This window comes from Triplophysa dalaica, chromosome 1 (genome assembly GCF_015846415.1).
Source record: "Triplophysa dalaica isolate WHDGS20190420 chromosome 1, ASM1584641v1, whole genome shotgun sequence".
NCBI classification, from domain to species: Eukaryota; Metazoa; Chordata; class Actinopteri; order Cypriniformes; family Nemacheilidae; genus Triplophysa; species Triplophysa dalaica.
Genome location: NC_079542.1, coordinates 14,686,479 through 14,700,128, shown reverse-complemented (window position 1 = coordinate 14,700,128; position 13,650 = coordinate 14,686,479). Strand labels below are relative to the sequence as shown.

Sequence of the window (13,650 nt, the reverse complement as noted above, 5' to 3'; positions counted from 1 at the left end):
CTCTGATTATCATGCAGATTAAATCCCACAATGCATTACGACAAAAATTTGGTATTTGAGGGAAGTGATGAATGACATATACTGTCGTAAGGGTTGGAGGATATGCGGGAGCCAACACATAAGCCCTAACAATAAATTACTGTCTAGCGCTCAATTACCTGCCTTTCAGCAAAGACTTCTGGGTGAATATTGCGGCAGCTACAGTATTTATGAGACGATTAAATTCATAATGTCCACCCACACTTTTCAGATTGTTCCTACGCCCTTTATTAATTCATTCAACTACACACTGGAACAAATATATGTAGGCAGGTACGCATGGATGTAACTACACATGCATATGTATTGGGTAATATGTATTCAGTTATACAGCGTCTACGTGACTGGTAGGTAAATGACATGAAAGCAGTGAAATGGAAAATTAAATCAGACAACAAGAGAGGCTGGATAGCAAGTTGTTTGTGTCTGTGTGTGTGTTTGTACAGGTATATTTGACAGCTTCGTGAAGAGTGATATTTATTAATCAGATTGGATGGATTGAGTGTACAGCAAGGTAAAATTCCTTGTATTAGCGTGTTTGAGGACGAGAAACAGCAAAACTAAACCATGCTGAAACCCACCTATAGTTTGTGTTTTAATGTTTTAAACAGTGCTACACTTTAAGACAGGAAATTGTGGATTGTTTAGTAAAGGCTGTACCGCAGGATATTTAGCCTCTTCCTGTAGGTAATGACTTTGCTTGCTCTCGGGGTCTCACAAATCCCTTTGTAGCATGCTGATATTGCCTAGAGATGCCTATGTGTGTTTGCATCCTAAATCTAGTCGCCTGATGAGTCTCCAGGCGCTAATTACTGAAAGACAGTCAAAGACCAACACATGGCATTCCTATTCTCAGTCTCTTCATCTCCATCTCATTCCCATCAACAAGCTTCCCTCAAAACTGTCTCTCTCAAACTGAAACATACAGGCACATTGAGCCAATGCAAATCCTGCCCTTTCTCAGTAGACTGCCACAAACAAACAAACACACTCAGAAAGACTAAGCTGTCATGGAAAATATAGAGCTTCAATCCGTGATTTCCTGACAGCAAACACCGCCTCTCCTCCTGTCCTCTCCTCGCTTGCTGCACACGTATTTATCTGCTAAATTTGTCTCTTCAGCACAGCTCAGTTGGTCCTGCCGGGCTGTACTGTTCCTAAACATCAAAGACTTGTGCAGTTTGACACTCCAGATGACAAACATTCAGCTTGGGAAGGGAAGAGATGAGACTGATTGTCAATTTTGGAAAGTTTCATTCCATAATGTCAATAAAAATTAAGTATAAAACAAAGCTAAAATCCACTTTTGCTGTAAAAATCCAATTAGGAGAATAAGGATATTCCTTTAGAGATCCAAGCTTGTTGTGTCTTGTGTCCTCTTACTTACATTACTATTTGCACTTTTTATGTTTTTTTGCTTTTTTACTACTGCACTGCAAATACTCCGCCGGAAGGTTACTTCTACTAACGAAGTATTGTAGCAGAATGCACGCCACGAAGATAAAGGGACACTTCAAGCAACTCTGCACAAATGTAATTGAGAATCACAAGTCAGAGGACCGATACAATAATCCTTCCGAGTGACTGAATATCCCCCGCAGTACACTTAAATTAAGAAATGGGAAAATTATAGCCCAGCTGTAAAAATACCTAGAACACTCTGAGTGACCCTGGTGGAAGGAAACTGAAGACGGAGGCCACCGAGAGACCAATAACAGCTAGGGACTAACAAGCTTTGGCTGAGACTGGAAAGACTATGTAGACGGCATCTGTTGCCCAGCTTCACTAGTCAAAGCTTAATGGGAAGGTTGCAAACAGAAGCCAATGTTAGAGAATTGTCATATGGCATCATGGTTTGCCAGAAGGCATGTGGGAGACTCCACCGCCAGCTGGAAGAGATTTTGGCTATTAGGCTAAAGGCCATGTTTGGCATGAGCGTAGTGCTGGTGGCAGAATCCTGCGTCAAGGTTCACACTTTCTCTAGCAGCTAAAAGACCTGTTAAACGTTGCAGGACTACTCGCGACTTTATTTGCATTCATCCAAGACAATGACCCCAAACATAAAGTCAAAACAACACACGAACGGCTTTAAAACAATATTATGTTAAATTCTACTGATATATAGCCGTTGGACAGTGTGAAGTTTGGTGTGGAATAATCCTGTGCAGTTTGCTGGTGTTATGAATGTAACTCAATCACTCACTGGGGATCTGCTGAATCTTGTGGACCACCACAAAGGCATCAGACATCCCAACTTTTACCGGATGATTGACAGAGCTGATCTTTGCGATCTGTACTGGGACCTGAAATAAGAGCAAGTATGATTTAAATCATCCTTCTTGTGTATCATTCTATCAACATGAAGAAGTGAAGACCGTAGGAAGAAAAGAAAGAATAAATGAATGAGGCAATGAATCAATTGGAGAAAAGACGACACATAACAAAGAGAAAGGCTGAGGAGGAGAAGAAGGAGACCCAATTCAAGTGGTCTGCGGTCTGAATTAGATTTTCAATAATCAGATCAAATGAAAAGATTTTTTATTCATTTCGAAGAATTTATTATGTATAGGTTTCAATACCGCTCTGTATGAAATTTCTATATTTCAAAATAGATTTATTTCATTAAATAAACAGAATATATATGCTGCACTCTGTCTCACATTCGCACACACAATTTCTGATGAAAGCAAGGAAGGATTGCATAACTTTAACTTTTTAAGCTGAATAAGGGAACATCGAAACAGGTTGTCAAAATTTCATATATCAAAAGAAATAAAACCTCTTTGTAGGAAAAGACAATTCGCCCGTCCATGTGTAATGTGGCCTGAAAAGTGAAACTTCCTTGATGATAAGAATCCTGGAGATGGACGTGATCCCACTGAACAACCAATGCAGTTCCTAAAAACACACACACACACATCATATGTACTGTATCATGAGTACAATACCAATACTCTATCTATTTATTTATTATGCTTTGGGTACTGTTTTAATACGGTTTAGAATTCCCTTACATAATTTGGATATAGCACAATACAACTTGTATGTAACATATCTGTCCATACAACATACACTGTTACTCTGTTGCTCCTTTGTCATATATTGTCTTTTGTCAAGAGTACTGTCTTTAACTATTTATTTTTCACTTCTTTGTTACATGTCTTGTCACTTTCAACTATATGTGAACTGGAAGCTTCTGTCACTAAGACAAATTCCTTGTGTGTGTAAAGCATACTTGGCAATAAAGGTAATTTTTCTTTTTCTTCTTCTCATCATAATTTATCCATGACCATAAATTGCATTAGCTGTAGTATTTTTTTTAAATATTAATATATTTGACCCTGGACAACAAAACCAGTCTTATTGGTACATTTTTCGAAATCAAAATTTTGACATAATTTGAAAGCTGAACAATTAAGCTTTCTATTGATGTATAGGTTGTTAGGATATGAACTGTTTAAATCTATGGAATCTGAGGTGGCAAAAGAATCAAAATATTGAGAAAATTGCCTTTGAAGTTGTAAATAAGAGTAACTGTTACTGGTCATCCACTCACAAAAATAAAGTTTTGATATATTTAGGGCCGGAAATTTACAAAATATCTTCATGGAACAAGATCTTTACTTAATATCCTAATGAATTTTGGCATAAAAGAAAAATTGATCATTTTGACCCATACAATGTGTTTTTGGCTTTAACTTAAAATGTTCCCGTGCTGCTCAAGACTGGTTTTGTGATCCAGGGTCATATATTACTTGAGTGCTCTCAGTTTAGCCCGTAGAATCATTCCATAGCTCCTTCAACCATTTTCTCAGCGTTGGTTGGTTAGACAGATATATATATATATATATTGTATATTTCTGTACCACTATATGTTTCGGCCATAATACAGTATTTCTTTAAGATCTGTCAGGCTCACTCTCTCACATAATTCTCCTTTTATTACACTCACACACACAATTCATAGGTTGCTGTCTCTTACCATTGTCAAAGTAAATGACAGTTGAGTTTCTGGAAAGGCTGGGGTCAAAGTTTGCCATGAGTGGAGCGATGTACTGTGTGGCTGTCAACATTCTGTGTACCACATCACCTGTGTAGATGAACCCTAAAACACACACACAATATATAAAGCACACACAATCTAAAGTATACAGCAAGATCTGACTTTTACTATTCAAATATATAAATCTCCAATCTTTAACATTTGCATCGATATTGCCATCTCATTTCATTTAAATAACCTCAAATGAACATGCATGTATTGAAATGAATGAAATTGCATGTTACAGTTCAACTTACAGTGCACATGTTTATTGTACACTTTCTGTTATGAATTAGGTATGGAGAAGGTTTGGAGACCGTTTTGAACACTTGTTCACTAGCTGGTTTTTGTTTAATTTTTTAGAAAAAAGTGGCCGATTGCAGCTTTAAATAAAGATCTCATAAAGGTTGGCATGGTAAATCAGTATGTTCATTAGTCCATGTTTTTAGTTTCAGGGCATGAACATACTCCTCTCATTCTCTCTGCTCTCCTCATTCCTCATCTATCCATCCTGGCGAACAGCCCTGGCTTGTCTCCAAAGCGATTAATACTCTAATTAGGCACATAAATGCCTCCTTCCATTCCACTCTTAGAATAAAGAGAGGACGTTTCACACACACGTACACCTTCTTATCCATGTAAATATTTGACATAAATCTATTTCACCTGTTTCCGTTGGTTTGTAGACATGTACAATCAATGACAATACAGCTGTATGGTATCCATTGTTTGATCTGTGAATATCCTCTACAGCCATTACAGTGGTGTGTTAATATAGTTCATATGAACATTATACTAATGATATAGCACATGATTTGTATGCTCTTGAGAACATAGCTGCTCTGGGACTATAAGATTGCTTGTGTGTCTCGGTCTTTAACCACTGATGATGCCGGTGTAATATAGGAAGAAATTATATAGTGGTTTTCTTCCCTTCACTCTCACCCCTTAACCTCAAACACATTCCAACAGCCTGTGAGTCACATGAAGCGCAATCATAATAAAAATCCCCACATATAATCTCATATCTTCAGTGTACACTGTCAGCCTTTATTAAGAAGAATGTTTTTCAGCCGATAAATACAACATGTTCTTCTACACCATAGTCATGCCAATTTGCCTACAAGCAAGAACTAATGTATTATTCCACTCTCAGTGCACCAGAGGATGGAAAAGCGAGGCATTAAATTTAGGCTCTGCTTTGGCCCATTATTCTCAGATCACATGGAGGCTCACGTAACTCACCAGAACGTTATTGGTTGTGTTAAACACACTGTTCGCAGAATGATGGTTCACTTACCGCCTGTTGCAACTGTAATCTCTCGCAAAGCATGCCCGTAAAATGGAAAATCAAAGGAGAGGTTAACCCTCTGAAGATAAAACACAAGAGAAGAATGTAGCTTAACTACAAGAAAAAACATGAACCATAATCATTAAAGCATGTCTCTCTCTATCGCCATCTCAGTTTAAAACATGCAGGTTATTTTACATATTGCAAAACTATTGACATTTTCCACAAAATCCGACCCAAAAGCTCAAGTTCTAAATCATAAGCTTGCGGTTGTGTTTTCTGGTAAAGTGCCATCTAAACATTCAATATGTAGGAACAATTAATATGAGGCTATTAATCAGATTCTTTGACAGACCGTGAATACAGAATGCTACGAATACAATGAAACGCACAGCAAGTGTACATCAAGTGAATCCCAATGGACTATGTCTTTGGTTAACCAGAGCAAACGTAACTGTGCAAATATATTGGAATTCTGTCCTGAAACTATGGTGAGTTTTTCTGCTGTGGTTTATTTTGTTTAGAAAGCGTAATGCACTTAAACGGCTGAGGATATCACAGCCTGATGCAGTACTGGAATGGCAATACGGTTGATGAAAACTTTTGGAAAAATTTGTTCATATGTGTTTGGCTTTTATGTTTGTCACCGTAACGTATTTACTGTAAAATTGTGTTTCTTTAAATGTTTCATGGGAATTCCTCCATAAATAAAACTTTTCATTTTTTTTATTTTTGTGTTAAAGATAGAGTGACACTTTTCAAGATGGTCGAACTGGAACCTCTCCATTCTGATTTAGTCAGCTAGCCATCCTGACAATAACTTGATATTTTAATGTTTTATTAACTGTTGACTTATAATACTGTAAAAGAATGCAGGCTAAGACTAATACTCTCTACATTATACACTTGACAGAAGGCCATGCGTAGTGGCCATGAAAAGATCTTAAAAATAATGTCTAACTGTTCTTTCACACATATTGTCATTTCTTGCACTGATTATAACTTTTGTGTCCATTATTTTTGAGTGAGATTGTTGATACAAATGAATGCTTACCGCGGCTTGTCTGTGTGTATTGGAGAGGATGCCATGAATCTTCACTTTGCCTTTATCCATCTGATCGATGTTTACCCATAATTCTTTGCTCATAGGGTCATTGGAGCCGTATGTCTTTGAGGTGTAGTAATTATGATCTGTGTCCTCCTACAGGAAAACAGAAAACACTTGTTATTCAGACATAGCTTTTTTACAGGTTTAAAAAAGACCTGAATTTTGGTCTGTCCCCACACAAAACTTTAGAAAACTTGCAATGTTAGTTTCTCTAGAAATTATTTCTCTACAAAGCAATTTATTTTCTGGAGCACTGAGAACTTTCACGTGTTGAATATTTTTCATATTGTGTGGGTATATTCAAAGCTCTATAAGGAGAGTTAGAATCAGATCCAAGGGTCTGTCCTATATACTGTATTTACTGTAAATAATTTTGCACCTGGCATTCTAATTTATAAACAAAAACAACTCACTGACATTTTAATAAAACAAACAGGTCTGCTGTAAATCTGCCACGGCATAAGATGGAAAATGTGAGTGCCAGCAGAAACACAAGTCATCATTACCCTCTGGTAACAGCATAATGCTTTGGCAGTGCTAGAAAAATTCTCCAAGAAAGAAAATCAACTCAAGAAAATTGATTCCTACAATTTACTGACCACTATAAAACTATTACAGTGTAGGCCAGTATAGAGTTTGTTTATATGAGGCCTGTCAGTAATGATCAAATGTATTTCTGTCTCATAGTCTAACTAAAATGTAGAATTAGATGAAACTCTTTTACTGTCTGAACATTTTGTCTGAACACTTTGTCTGACAGAAACATTGATCACATGACCAAGAACATGACTCATCCTTTCAACATGTTTACATACAAATTCCTGTGTGGACATGCCTGTAGGAATCTCAGTTTATGTGCTTTTTACAAGACCCAATGCATGAAATGAATAGTTAACATCACTCTCAACATTTCATGAGCCTAAAGTGGAATCTTTATAGCATTACAGTCCATTTTGGGATAGTTCGCCCGAATCATTTATTCACCCTCTTGTCATTTTAAACCTGTATGACTTTCTTTCTTCTGCAGAACACCAAAGAAATTAATTTGAAGAATGTTGATAATCGAACCACATTGGTAAGCATTGACTTACATTGGTTTTGTATCCAAACAATAGAAGTGAAAAGGTACTACCGTTGTTCTTTCAAATATCTTTCATGTTCTGTGGAAGAAAGAAAGTCATACAAGTTTGAAATGACAAGAGGATGAGTAAACAGTGCCTAAAAGAAATCAAATTTTGGGTTAACTATCACTTTAATGCCTGAATTTTAGAGAATCTGACACAAGATGTTTCGAGACATCTTATACTGTATATACAAGGCTCCACAGAAGTCATCAGGGTTTTCTAGCAATAGAAGCAGTGTTTTGTTAGCATGTACATGTCAACAAGATCTGTTGGGCGCTCATACGGCGGAGAAAGGCAGAGCCTGTCTGTAAAACTCTGTGAGGAAAACAGATGATTACAGATGCCTGCACCACTTTATAAATGTCCTCACACTACGCAATCCATCACACTAAGGAACGCATCATTGAATTTATATGAATAATACAATTCTCAGAAGGATTTCGAGTTGAAGAGAGGTGATATAAGGTATAAAACCGTTGACAATCGAATCTCTTTTTCTGCAAAACAAGCAGAGCTGAAACGCATGCTAACACTGAGGCAAACTTTCTTGCCATAGGCCGTATAATAAAACTCAAAAGAAATGTAGGGCTTTGGAACAAACAAAATAAAAAATGACAGGGGAAAAAGTTTGTTGTGTACGAAAAGAATGATGCACCTGGTGTTTGTGGGCTTGTGTGCGTGTATGTGTGTGAACGGGAATGTTTTTGTATACAGAAACTGGTAGAAGATCAAACATTAAACTACATCACAAACAGACCTCAAACCACAACATCAAAGAAATCAGCCAGTGGATTACACACTCAACAACTACGCAATCTATACACTCCACACACTCACTATTCAGATGCAATAGATGCAAGAAATAATTATAGAAGCCATCAATAATTCTATAATGAACACATTTTCCTTTCTAATGCCTCTTATTTTCCCCGTAGAGCACTTAAGAGAAAGTGTCGAATGACAGGCAGTGAGTCACTCAGTTCATACAACTTTCAAATGAACCTGTTTAAACAATGAAATTGCTTGTGCTTTCTCATTTTACATGTGAAGTGCGGATTTATGTGGTACTAAAATATTTGTGTAATTCTATAGGGTCAAAAAGGGTTGAAATGGAGTTTCAAGTGCTTGCAGGAATAATTTACTCACCCTCATCATGCCATCCGCGATGTATATAATATGACCTTCTTTAGTCAAAATAGGGTCATATTTGCTGGGATGTGTTACTATCTATACTAAATAAGCTAAAAAATATTAATTTAGGCTGCACAATATATTTAAATAATTATAATATTTGCAAATGTGCATATCCCAGTGTGTAATTAATGGATGCGTTATTCAATGGCAGTACAAAGAGCGCCAGGATATGCTTTAAAACTCAGTTTGTGTTCAGCTGCAGAAAGGAAGTCATAATATGAACCTGGCATGGTGTGGAGCTGAGTAAAGTATTAACATTTTCCTGTGAACTATTATTTTAAATGTACTGTAAATAATATATTCACGCAAAAAGTCAAATTTAAGCAATATTTTAAATAAATAGATTTTGCTTATCCTAAAGCAAAATTGTATGGACTATAAATTATTAAAACAACACTACCTAAAACTAAAAGTTTGGGATCACTTGACAAAAATGTTTGAAATTTCTTTCTAGAAAACTAAGTTTTTATAAAATAAATTAATGGATTACTTGGACAAAAAAACAATAAAAATGCAGCCAACAAGAGTCCAGCATAGATGGAAATTCCTTCAATACTTTTTGAAAAGGGTCCCAGGTGGAGACATCAAGAAGCTGGTATATAATTATTTTAGTCACAACATAAGTCCCACAGTTACAACTGTACTATTTAATGGTTTTGATGAAAAATATAAATAAAGAATGAGTGATCCCAAACTTTTGACCGGTAGTGTGCATAATTAAAATAGAAAAGACAGGAACTGAATGTAGAGATAGGGGAGCGATTCAGGAAACTCCATAATTCAAAAGTGCATTTAAGGGTTCACGTTTTAAGTTTACCATTATTTGAGAGCTGTTGTCTGCCTCATCATCAGGTAGTATTCCGGTTGAATCCGGAGACTCAGGCTTTAGACTGTCTTGACTGGCTTTGTTACTTTCCATTGAAAGGGGCTCCAGAAGAAGCCATCGCCTCCTTCTCAAAAGCTCCACTGTGACATCATCATCATGTGACCATCCCCGAAGAATTGAATAAGCAGCTCCTGTGGACAAAACAAGACAACAAACAAATCTTTCATATATGATGAGCACATTTTTATTTGGAAAGGAATTTCATTTGGTTCCTTTGAAATGACATTACATTTTATTTACAAAGCATCATTTAAAGGTTGAGTAGGCAATCCTGTCTAGATAAGTTTTTTGTTGTGCTGGTTGGAAGTCTATTAACATCCTGATAGCAATCAATAAGGGATCATATGATCAATTTTACAAATGATCTACTCTGCCTTTAATCTTATTCCTGTATGGATTATAATGGTCATTCTTATCATTGATGAATTACATTAAATGCAACCCAGCAACGAGCCATTTTGCCTCAGCAGTGTCGCTTAACTTTAACAAATATCACCCACACAACGCCATCAGCGCAACAAGAACTTTAGGTTATATTCCATTTTCATAATCATAAACACACTTTATGCAGACACAAACACATAAAAAATGACTGGTAGTGCTTCTATAGGTAGTGCTTCTATAGAAATGTGAGTCAAAAGGTTTCAACTGTGAGCCTAAAGACTCAATATGTAGGTTATCTCAAGTATTTCCCCCCCAGTATTGTTTTATGTATATTAATCTTTATCTCACGAAAGCACACATGCACACAGCCAAACGGTTATGTAAACCAAGACATTCTATTAAGAAATACACACTGCATTGCATTTTCTGCCGAGTCAGGTGATCGTGGTTTAATTAAAACTTCTATTTACTCTGCTCTCTCAGCTCTTTCTGCTGGCTCGGTTCCTCTTATTGGAGAAGAATGGGTGAGAGATCGTGGAGTGTGTTTGCTTCAACACAATCTGTAAATTATGTGTCATTGTTGTATTGTTACGTACGGACAAGTCTAGTGTAAATTACTGGAGTTATTGTATTGTATTGTATTATCTCTATATACTGCCATGTTGACCGGAACTGCACACAAGCTTTTCACCTACTGTCGCACTTGTCTATATGGTGGAGTGACAGGGTTTGATTTGAACAGCCAAACTGAGTCACATAAACTTCTTCATTATGTGATCGAATACATTACAATAGAAGAACAGAAGGGAATGTAATCAAACAGTATTGCGAACGCTGTCAGGCAACACATTACAAGTATAAAAACACTGAGAATGACGTTTAGCTGTACTTTCATGAGTAAATCAATAAAGCTTGTTTGGATCATTTGAACTTTATCACACTGAAAAAAAACTAAAAAGAAGGTAAAGTTATATTTACAATATTACATATTACACAATGCATCTTAACTGACTGTTATTGTTTTATTAAAGGTCAGAAGGACCAAAGCAAGCAAGAATCATGCTCTAAAAGATTGAAAATGAAGGTGTGAAAGTTCAGGTAGATCTGTTTTAATATGTTTTATCAGATCTATGACTGTGTTTTACTTCAGGCACAATGTCAACAGTACATAGTTTGTCCTCTAGAGAAGGATAGATGAATGTTGAAAGCAAAAATGAGTCAGAACTTCTCTTAATTGTCTGTTTGTTTCATTAGTTATTCAGCTCACAGAGTTTGTTCTGTCTAGAAACATTATCTTGCAACGGTTGCTCCTGTTTTTGTACTGTAGATATTCACTCCCTTTGTACAGAGAAACTAAATGTAATTTGTTCCTGATCTCACACAACATGCACATAACCTTTAACTTTGAGATAATGTCATTTCTACTCATAACTCTTGTAATACTGTAAATATATGCTGAAAGAAAGCAGGCCTTACTGATTAGACAGTTCCTAAAGACGTATTTATATTTTTAAAACCATGTGTCGCCAGCATGGTTTTCAAATGTGAGAAATTTCATGGTTTATACATCACTTCTCCTCATTTAAATATACGGAATTTTAACAAGGAATCAGCGTTTTTATGCACTGTATATATTATGAAGATTGTCAGCGTGTATTAATATTTCATATTTAATTCATATTTACAGATTGAATTCCAGTTTATTATTTGTGTGGCGCAACACATAATCAATGCCAACCATACTGCTCTACTGGAGTTATCTTACTTACAAAACATACTACACATACCAAAACTTCCTACCATCAAATACTATTTCCAATGATCTTTTTCAGCTTTCTTCAACCACATCCAACCACAAATTTCCTTCCACATGTTTAGTGTCAAAGTGAGGATGAAAGGGAAAAATGTGTACTTCATGCCACCGTAGCCTAATATTTCCTGATGCGAGAAAAGATTTTAAGTGCCAAACTTTTAGTGAAGCTTATTATACAGAACAGGTCAATGAGGAGTTAAACCCAATTTATGGTTCTGCGTTGGACCTACGCAGAGCCGCGAACCCTACGTCGGACCCTACGTGGACCGCCAGCACTGTGATTGGTCTGTTTAACCCCTCCCTCAGGTCAAAAAACTCTGTGATAGAGTCATGTTTAATTAAACGCATTTCCGAATAAATTAACTAAGTGAATTGCTTGTGCTTCTGTATTTAACATATAAAATCTGCAACAAAAGTGACTTTTTACTTGCCGCTATCACTGCTTATTCTTGGCTCTTGTCTTGGTTACAAAAGAAACACGTGGGTGGACACTGACCCGTAGAGTTCATTGCCCGTCGACGCGGACGACGACGTAGAAGTTTAAATAAATAAAAAACGGTCATGTAGCCAAACGCAGAAGTAATTGTCGGGCTTTAGAAAGGCGGATGTCACTGACTTCTATTGTTGCTGAGTGGAAATCAGTGTCTACTCATGACAAGCTTTGAAAAGCCACCACAGCGGGGACAGGATCTCTTTTTCTTCTGTGAAAGTAAATTCATTTACATTTCCTTCTCTTTCCCTCTCTCTTAATGATATGAGTTGAAGGTGTCTGCTTTTTCAAGATATATGAATGAAAATCTATAGGCTTACACAAGGGCCTATGATGTTTAGTTCTATTCATTGAGTGGTCGAGACGCTACCTTCTTTGCAGTAAAGAGCAGTCTCTGGGAGACGGGGAAGCACAAAACGCAGTATGTGTCTGCACGTGGTTTACAAAGCGTCTTATTTCCCATCACAATCGCCGGAAAAACAAAGCAAACTTGAAGAGTGACTGCTGTTGAGTCAACTCGAAAACTCACTACAAAGGCAAGCACAAACGTTTTTACATGCCAATGATAATTTATCCACTAATGTGACCTGCTGCATAACGTGAAATGCAACATAAAGTAAGCATCAAAAAAAAAACAGAGCTGTACCGATTAGAGGAGTGATGAAGAGAGTCGTACTGTATATTAAAAGATTGAATGACATTCTAAAGATCGAACATAGCCGGGGGAAATCGGGGTGCTGCGGGTTCTGCAGCACCCCCTCGTGTCGAGCGAAAGAAACACTGAAACAGTGTAAAAAAATAATAAAAATAAAGGCTGAGACTAGTTGCACTAAGTCCGCCCACCAATATGTGATTGGAATAGAAAAGTGTAAGTCCATTTCAAACAACGAATCCAGTGGTGTAAGATGTAAAGTTCTAGTCCAACTTTAGCTGAAAACGCTATTTTACCTTTTTCTATCACATTACAAATCATAAAGGCATTTGTTTTTAAATAAAATTGATTTAAGACTTAAAATTATTTTTTATTCATAAAGTTTAGGTTAAGGGGTGTAGGGCTTTAATATCTCAATAAATCGCCATCATTTTATTATTTTTATAAATGTAATGATTTACACTCTGTTATTATTGAATAATGTTTAATCCACAACAATACTGAGGCGCAAATAGTTATGTTATCTGCCACTATTTATAAGTATCAATTACTTACTATTTCTACTTAATCCAAAGAAAATACAGCTATTTTCGGTCAGTGTAAAAGCATTGCTATCTTAGTCAGGCT

General features: G+C 36.5%; 1 protein-coding gene across 1 annotated transcript in view; it reads right to left on the bottom strand.

Moving 5' to 3' along the window:
• Positions 1-13,650, bottom strand: part of plxdc2b (plexin domain containing 2b) — a 50,383-nt gene that overhangs the window by 12,745 nt on the left and 23,988 nt on the right. The window contains exons 2-7 of the mRNA XM_056752239.1: positions 9,616-9,815; positions 6,427-6,573; positions 5,382-5,451; positions 4,022-4,144; positions 2,819-2,937; positions 2,243-2,342 (exon numbers count right to left, since the gene is read on the bottom strand). Of these exons, the coding sequence (XP_056608217.1) occupies positions 2,243-2,342; positions 2,819-2,937; positions 4,022-4,144; positions 5,382-5,451; positions 6,427-6,573; positions 9,616-9,815 (759 nt within the window). The remainder of the gene's footprint in view (positions 1-2,242; positions 2,343-2,818; positions 2,938-4,021; positions 4,145-5,381; positions 5,452-6,426; positions 6,574-9,615; positions 9,816-13,650) is intronic.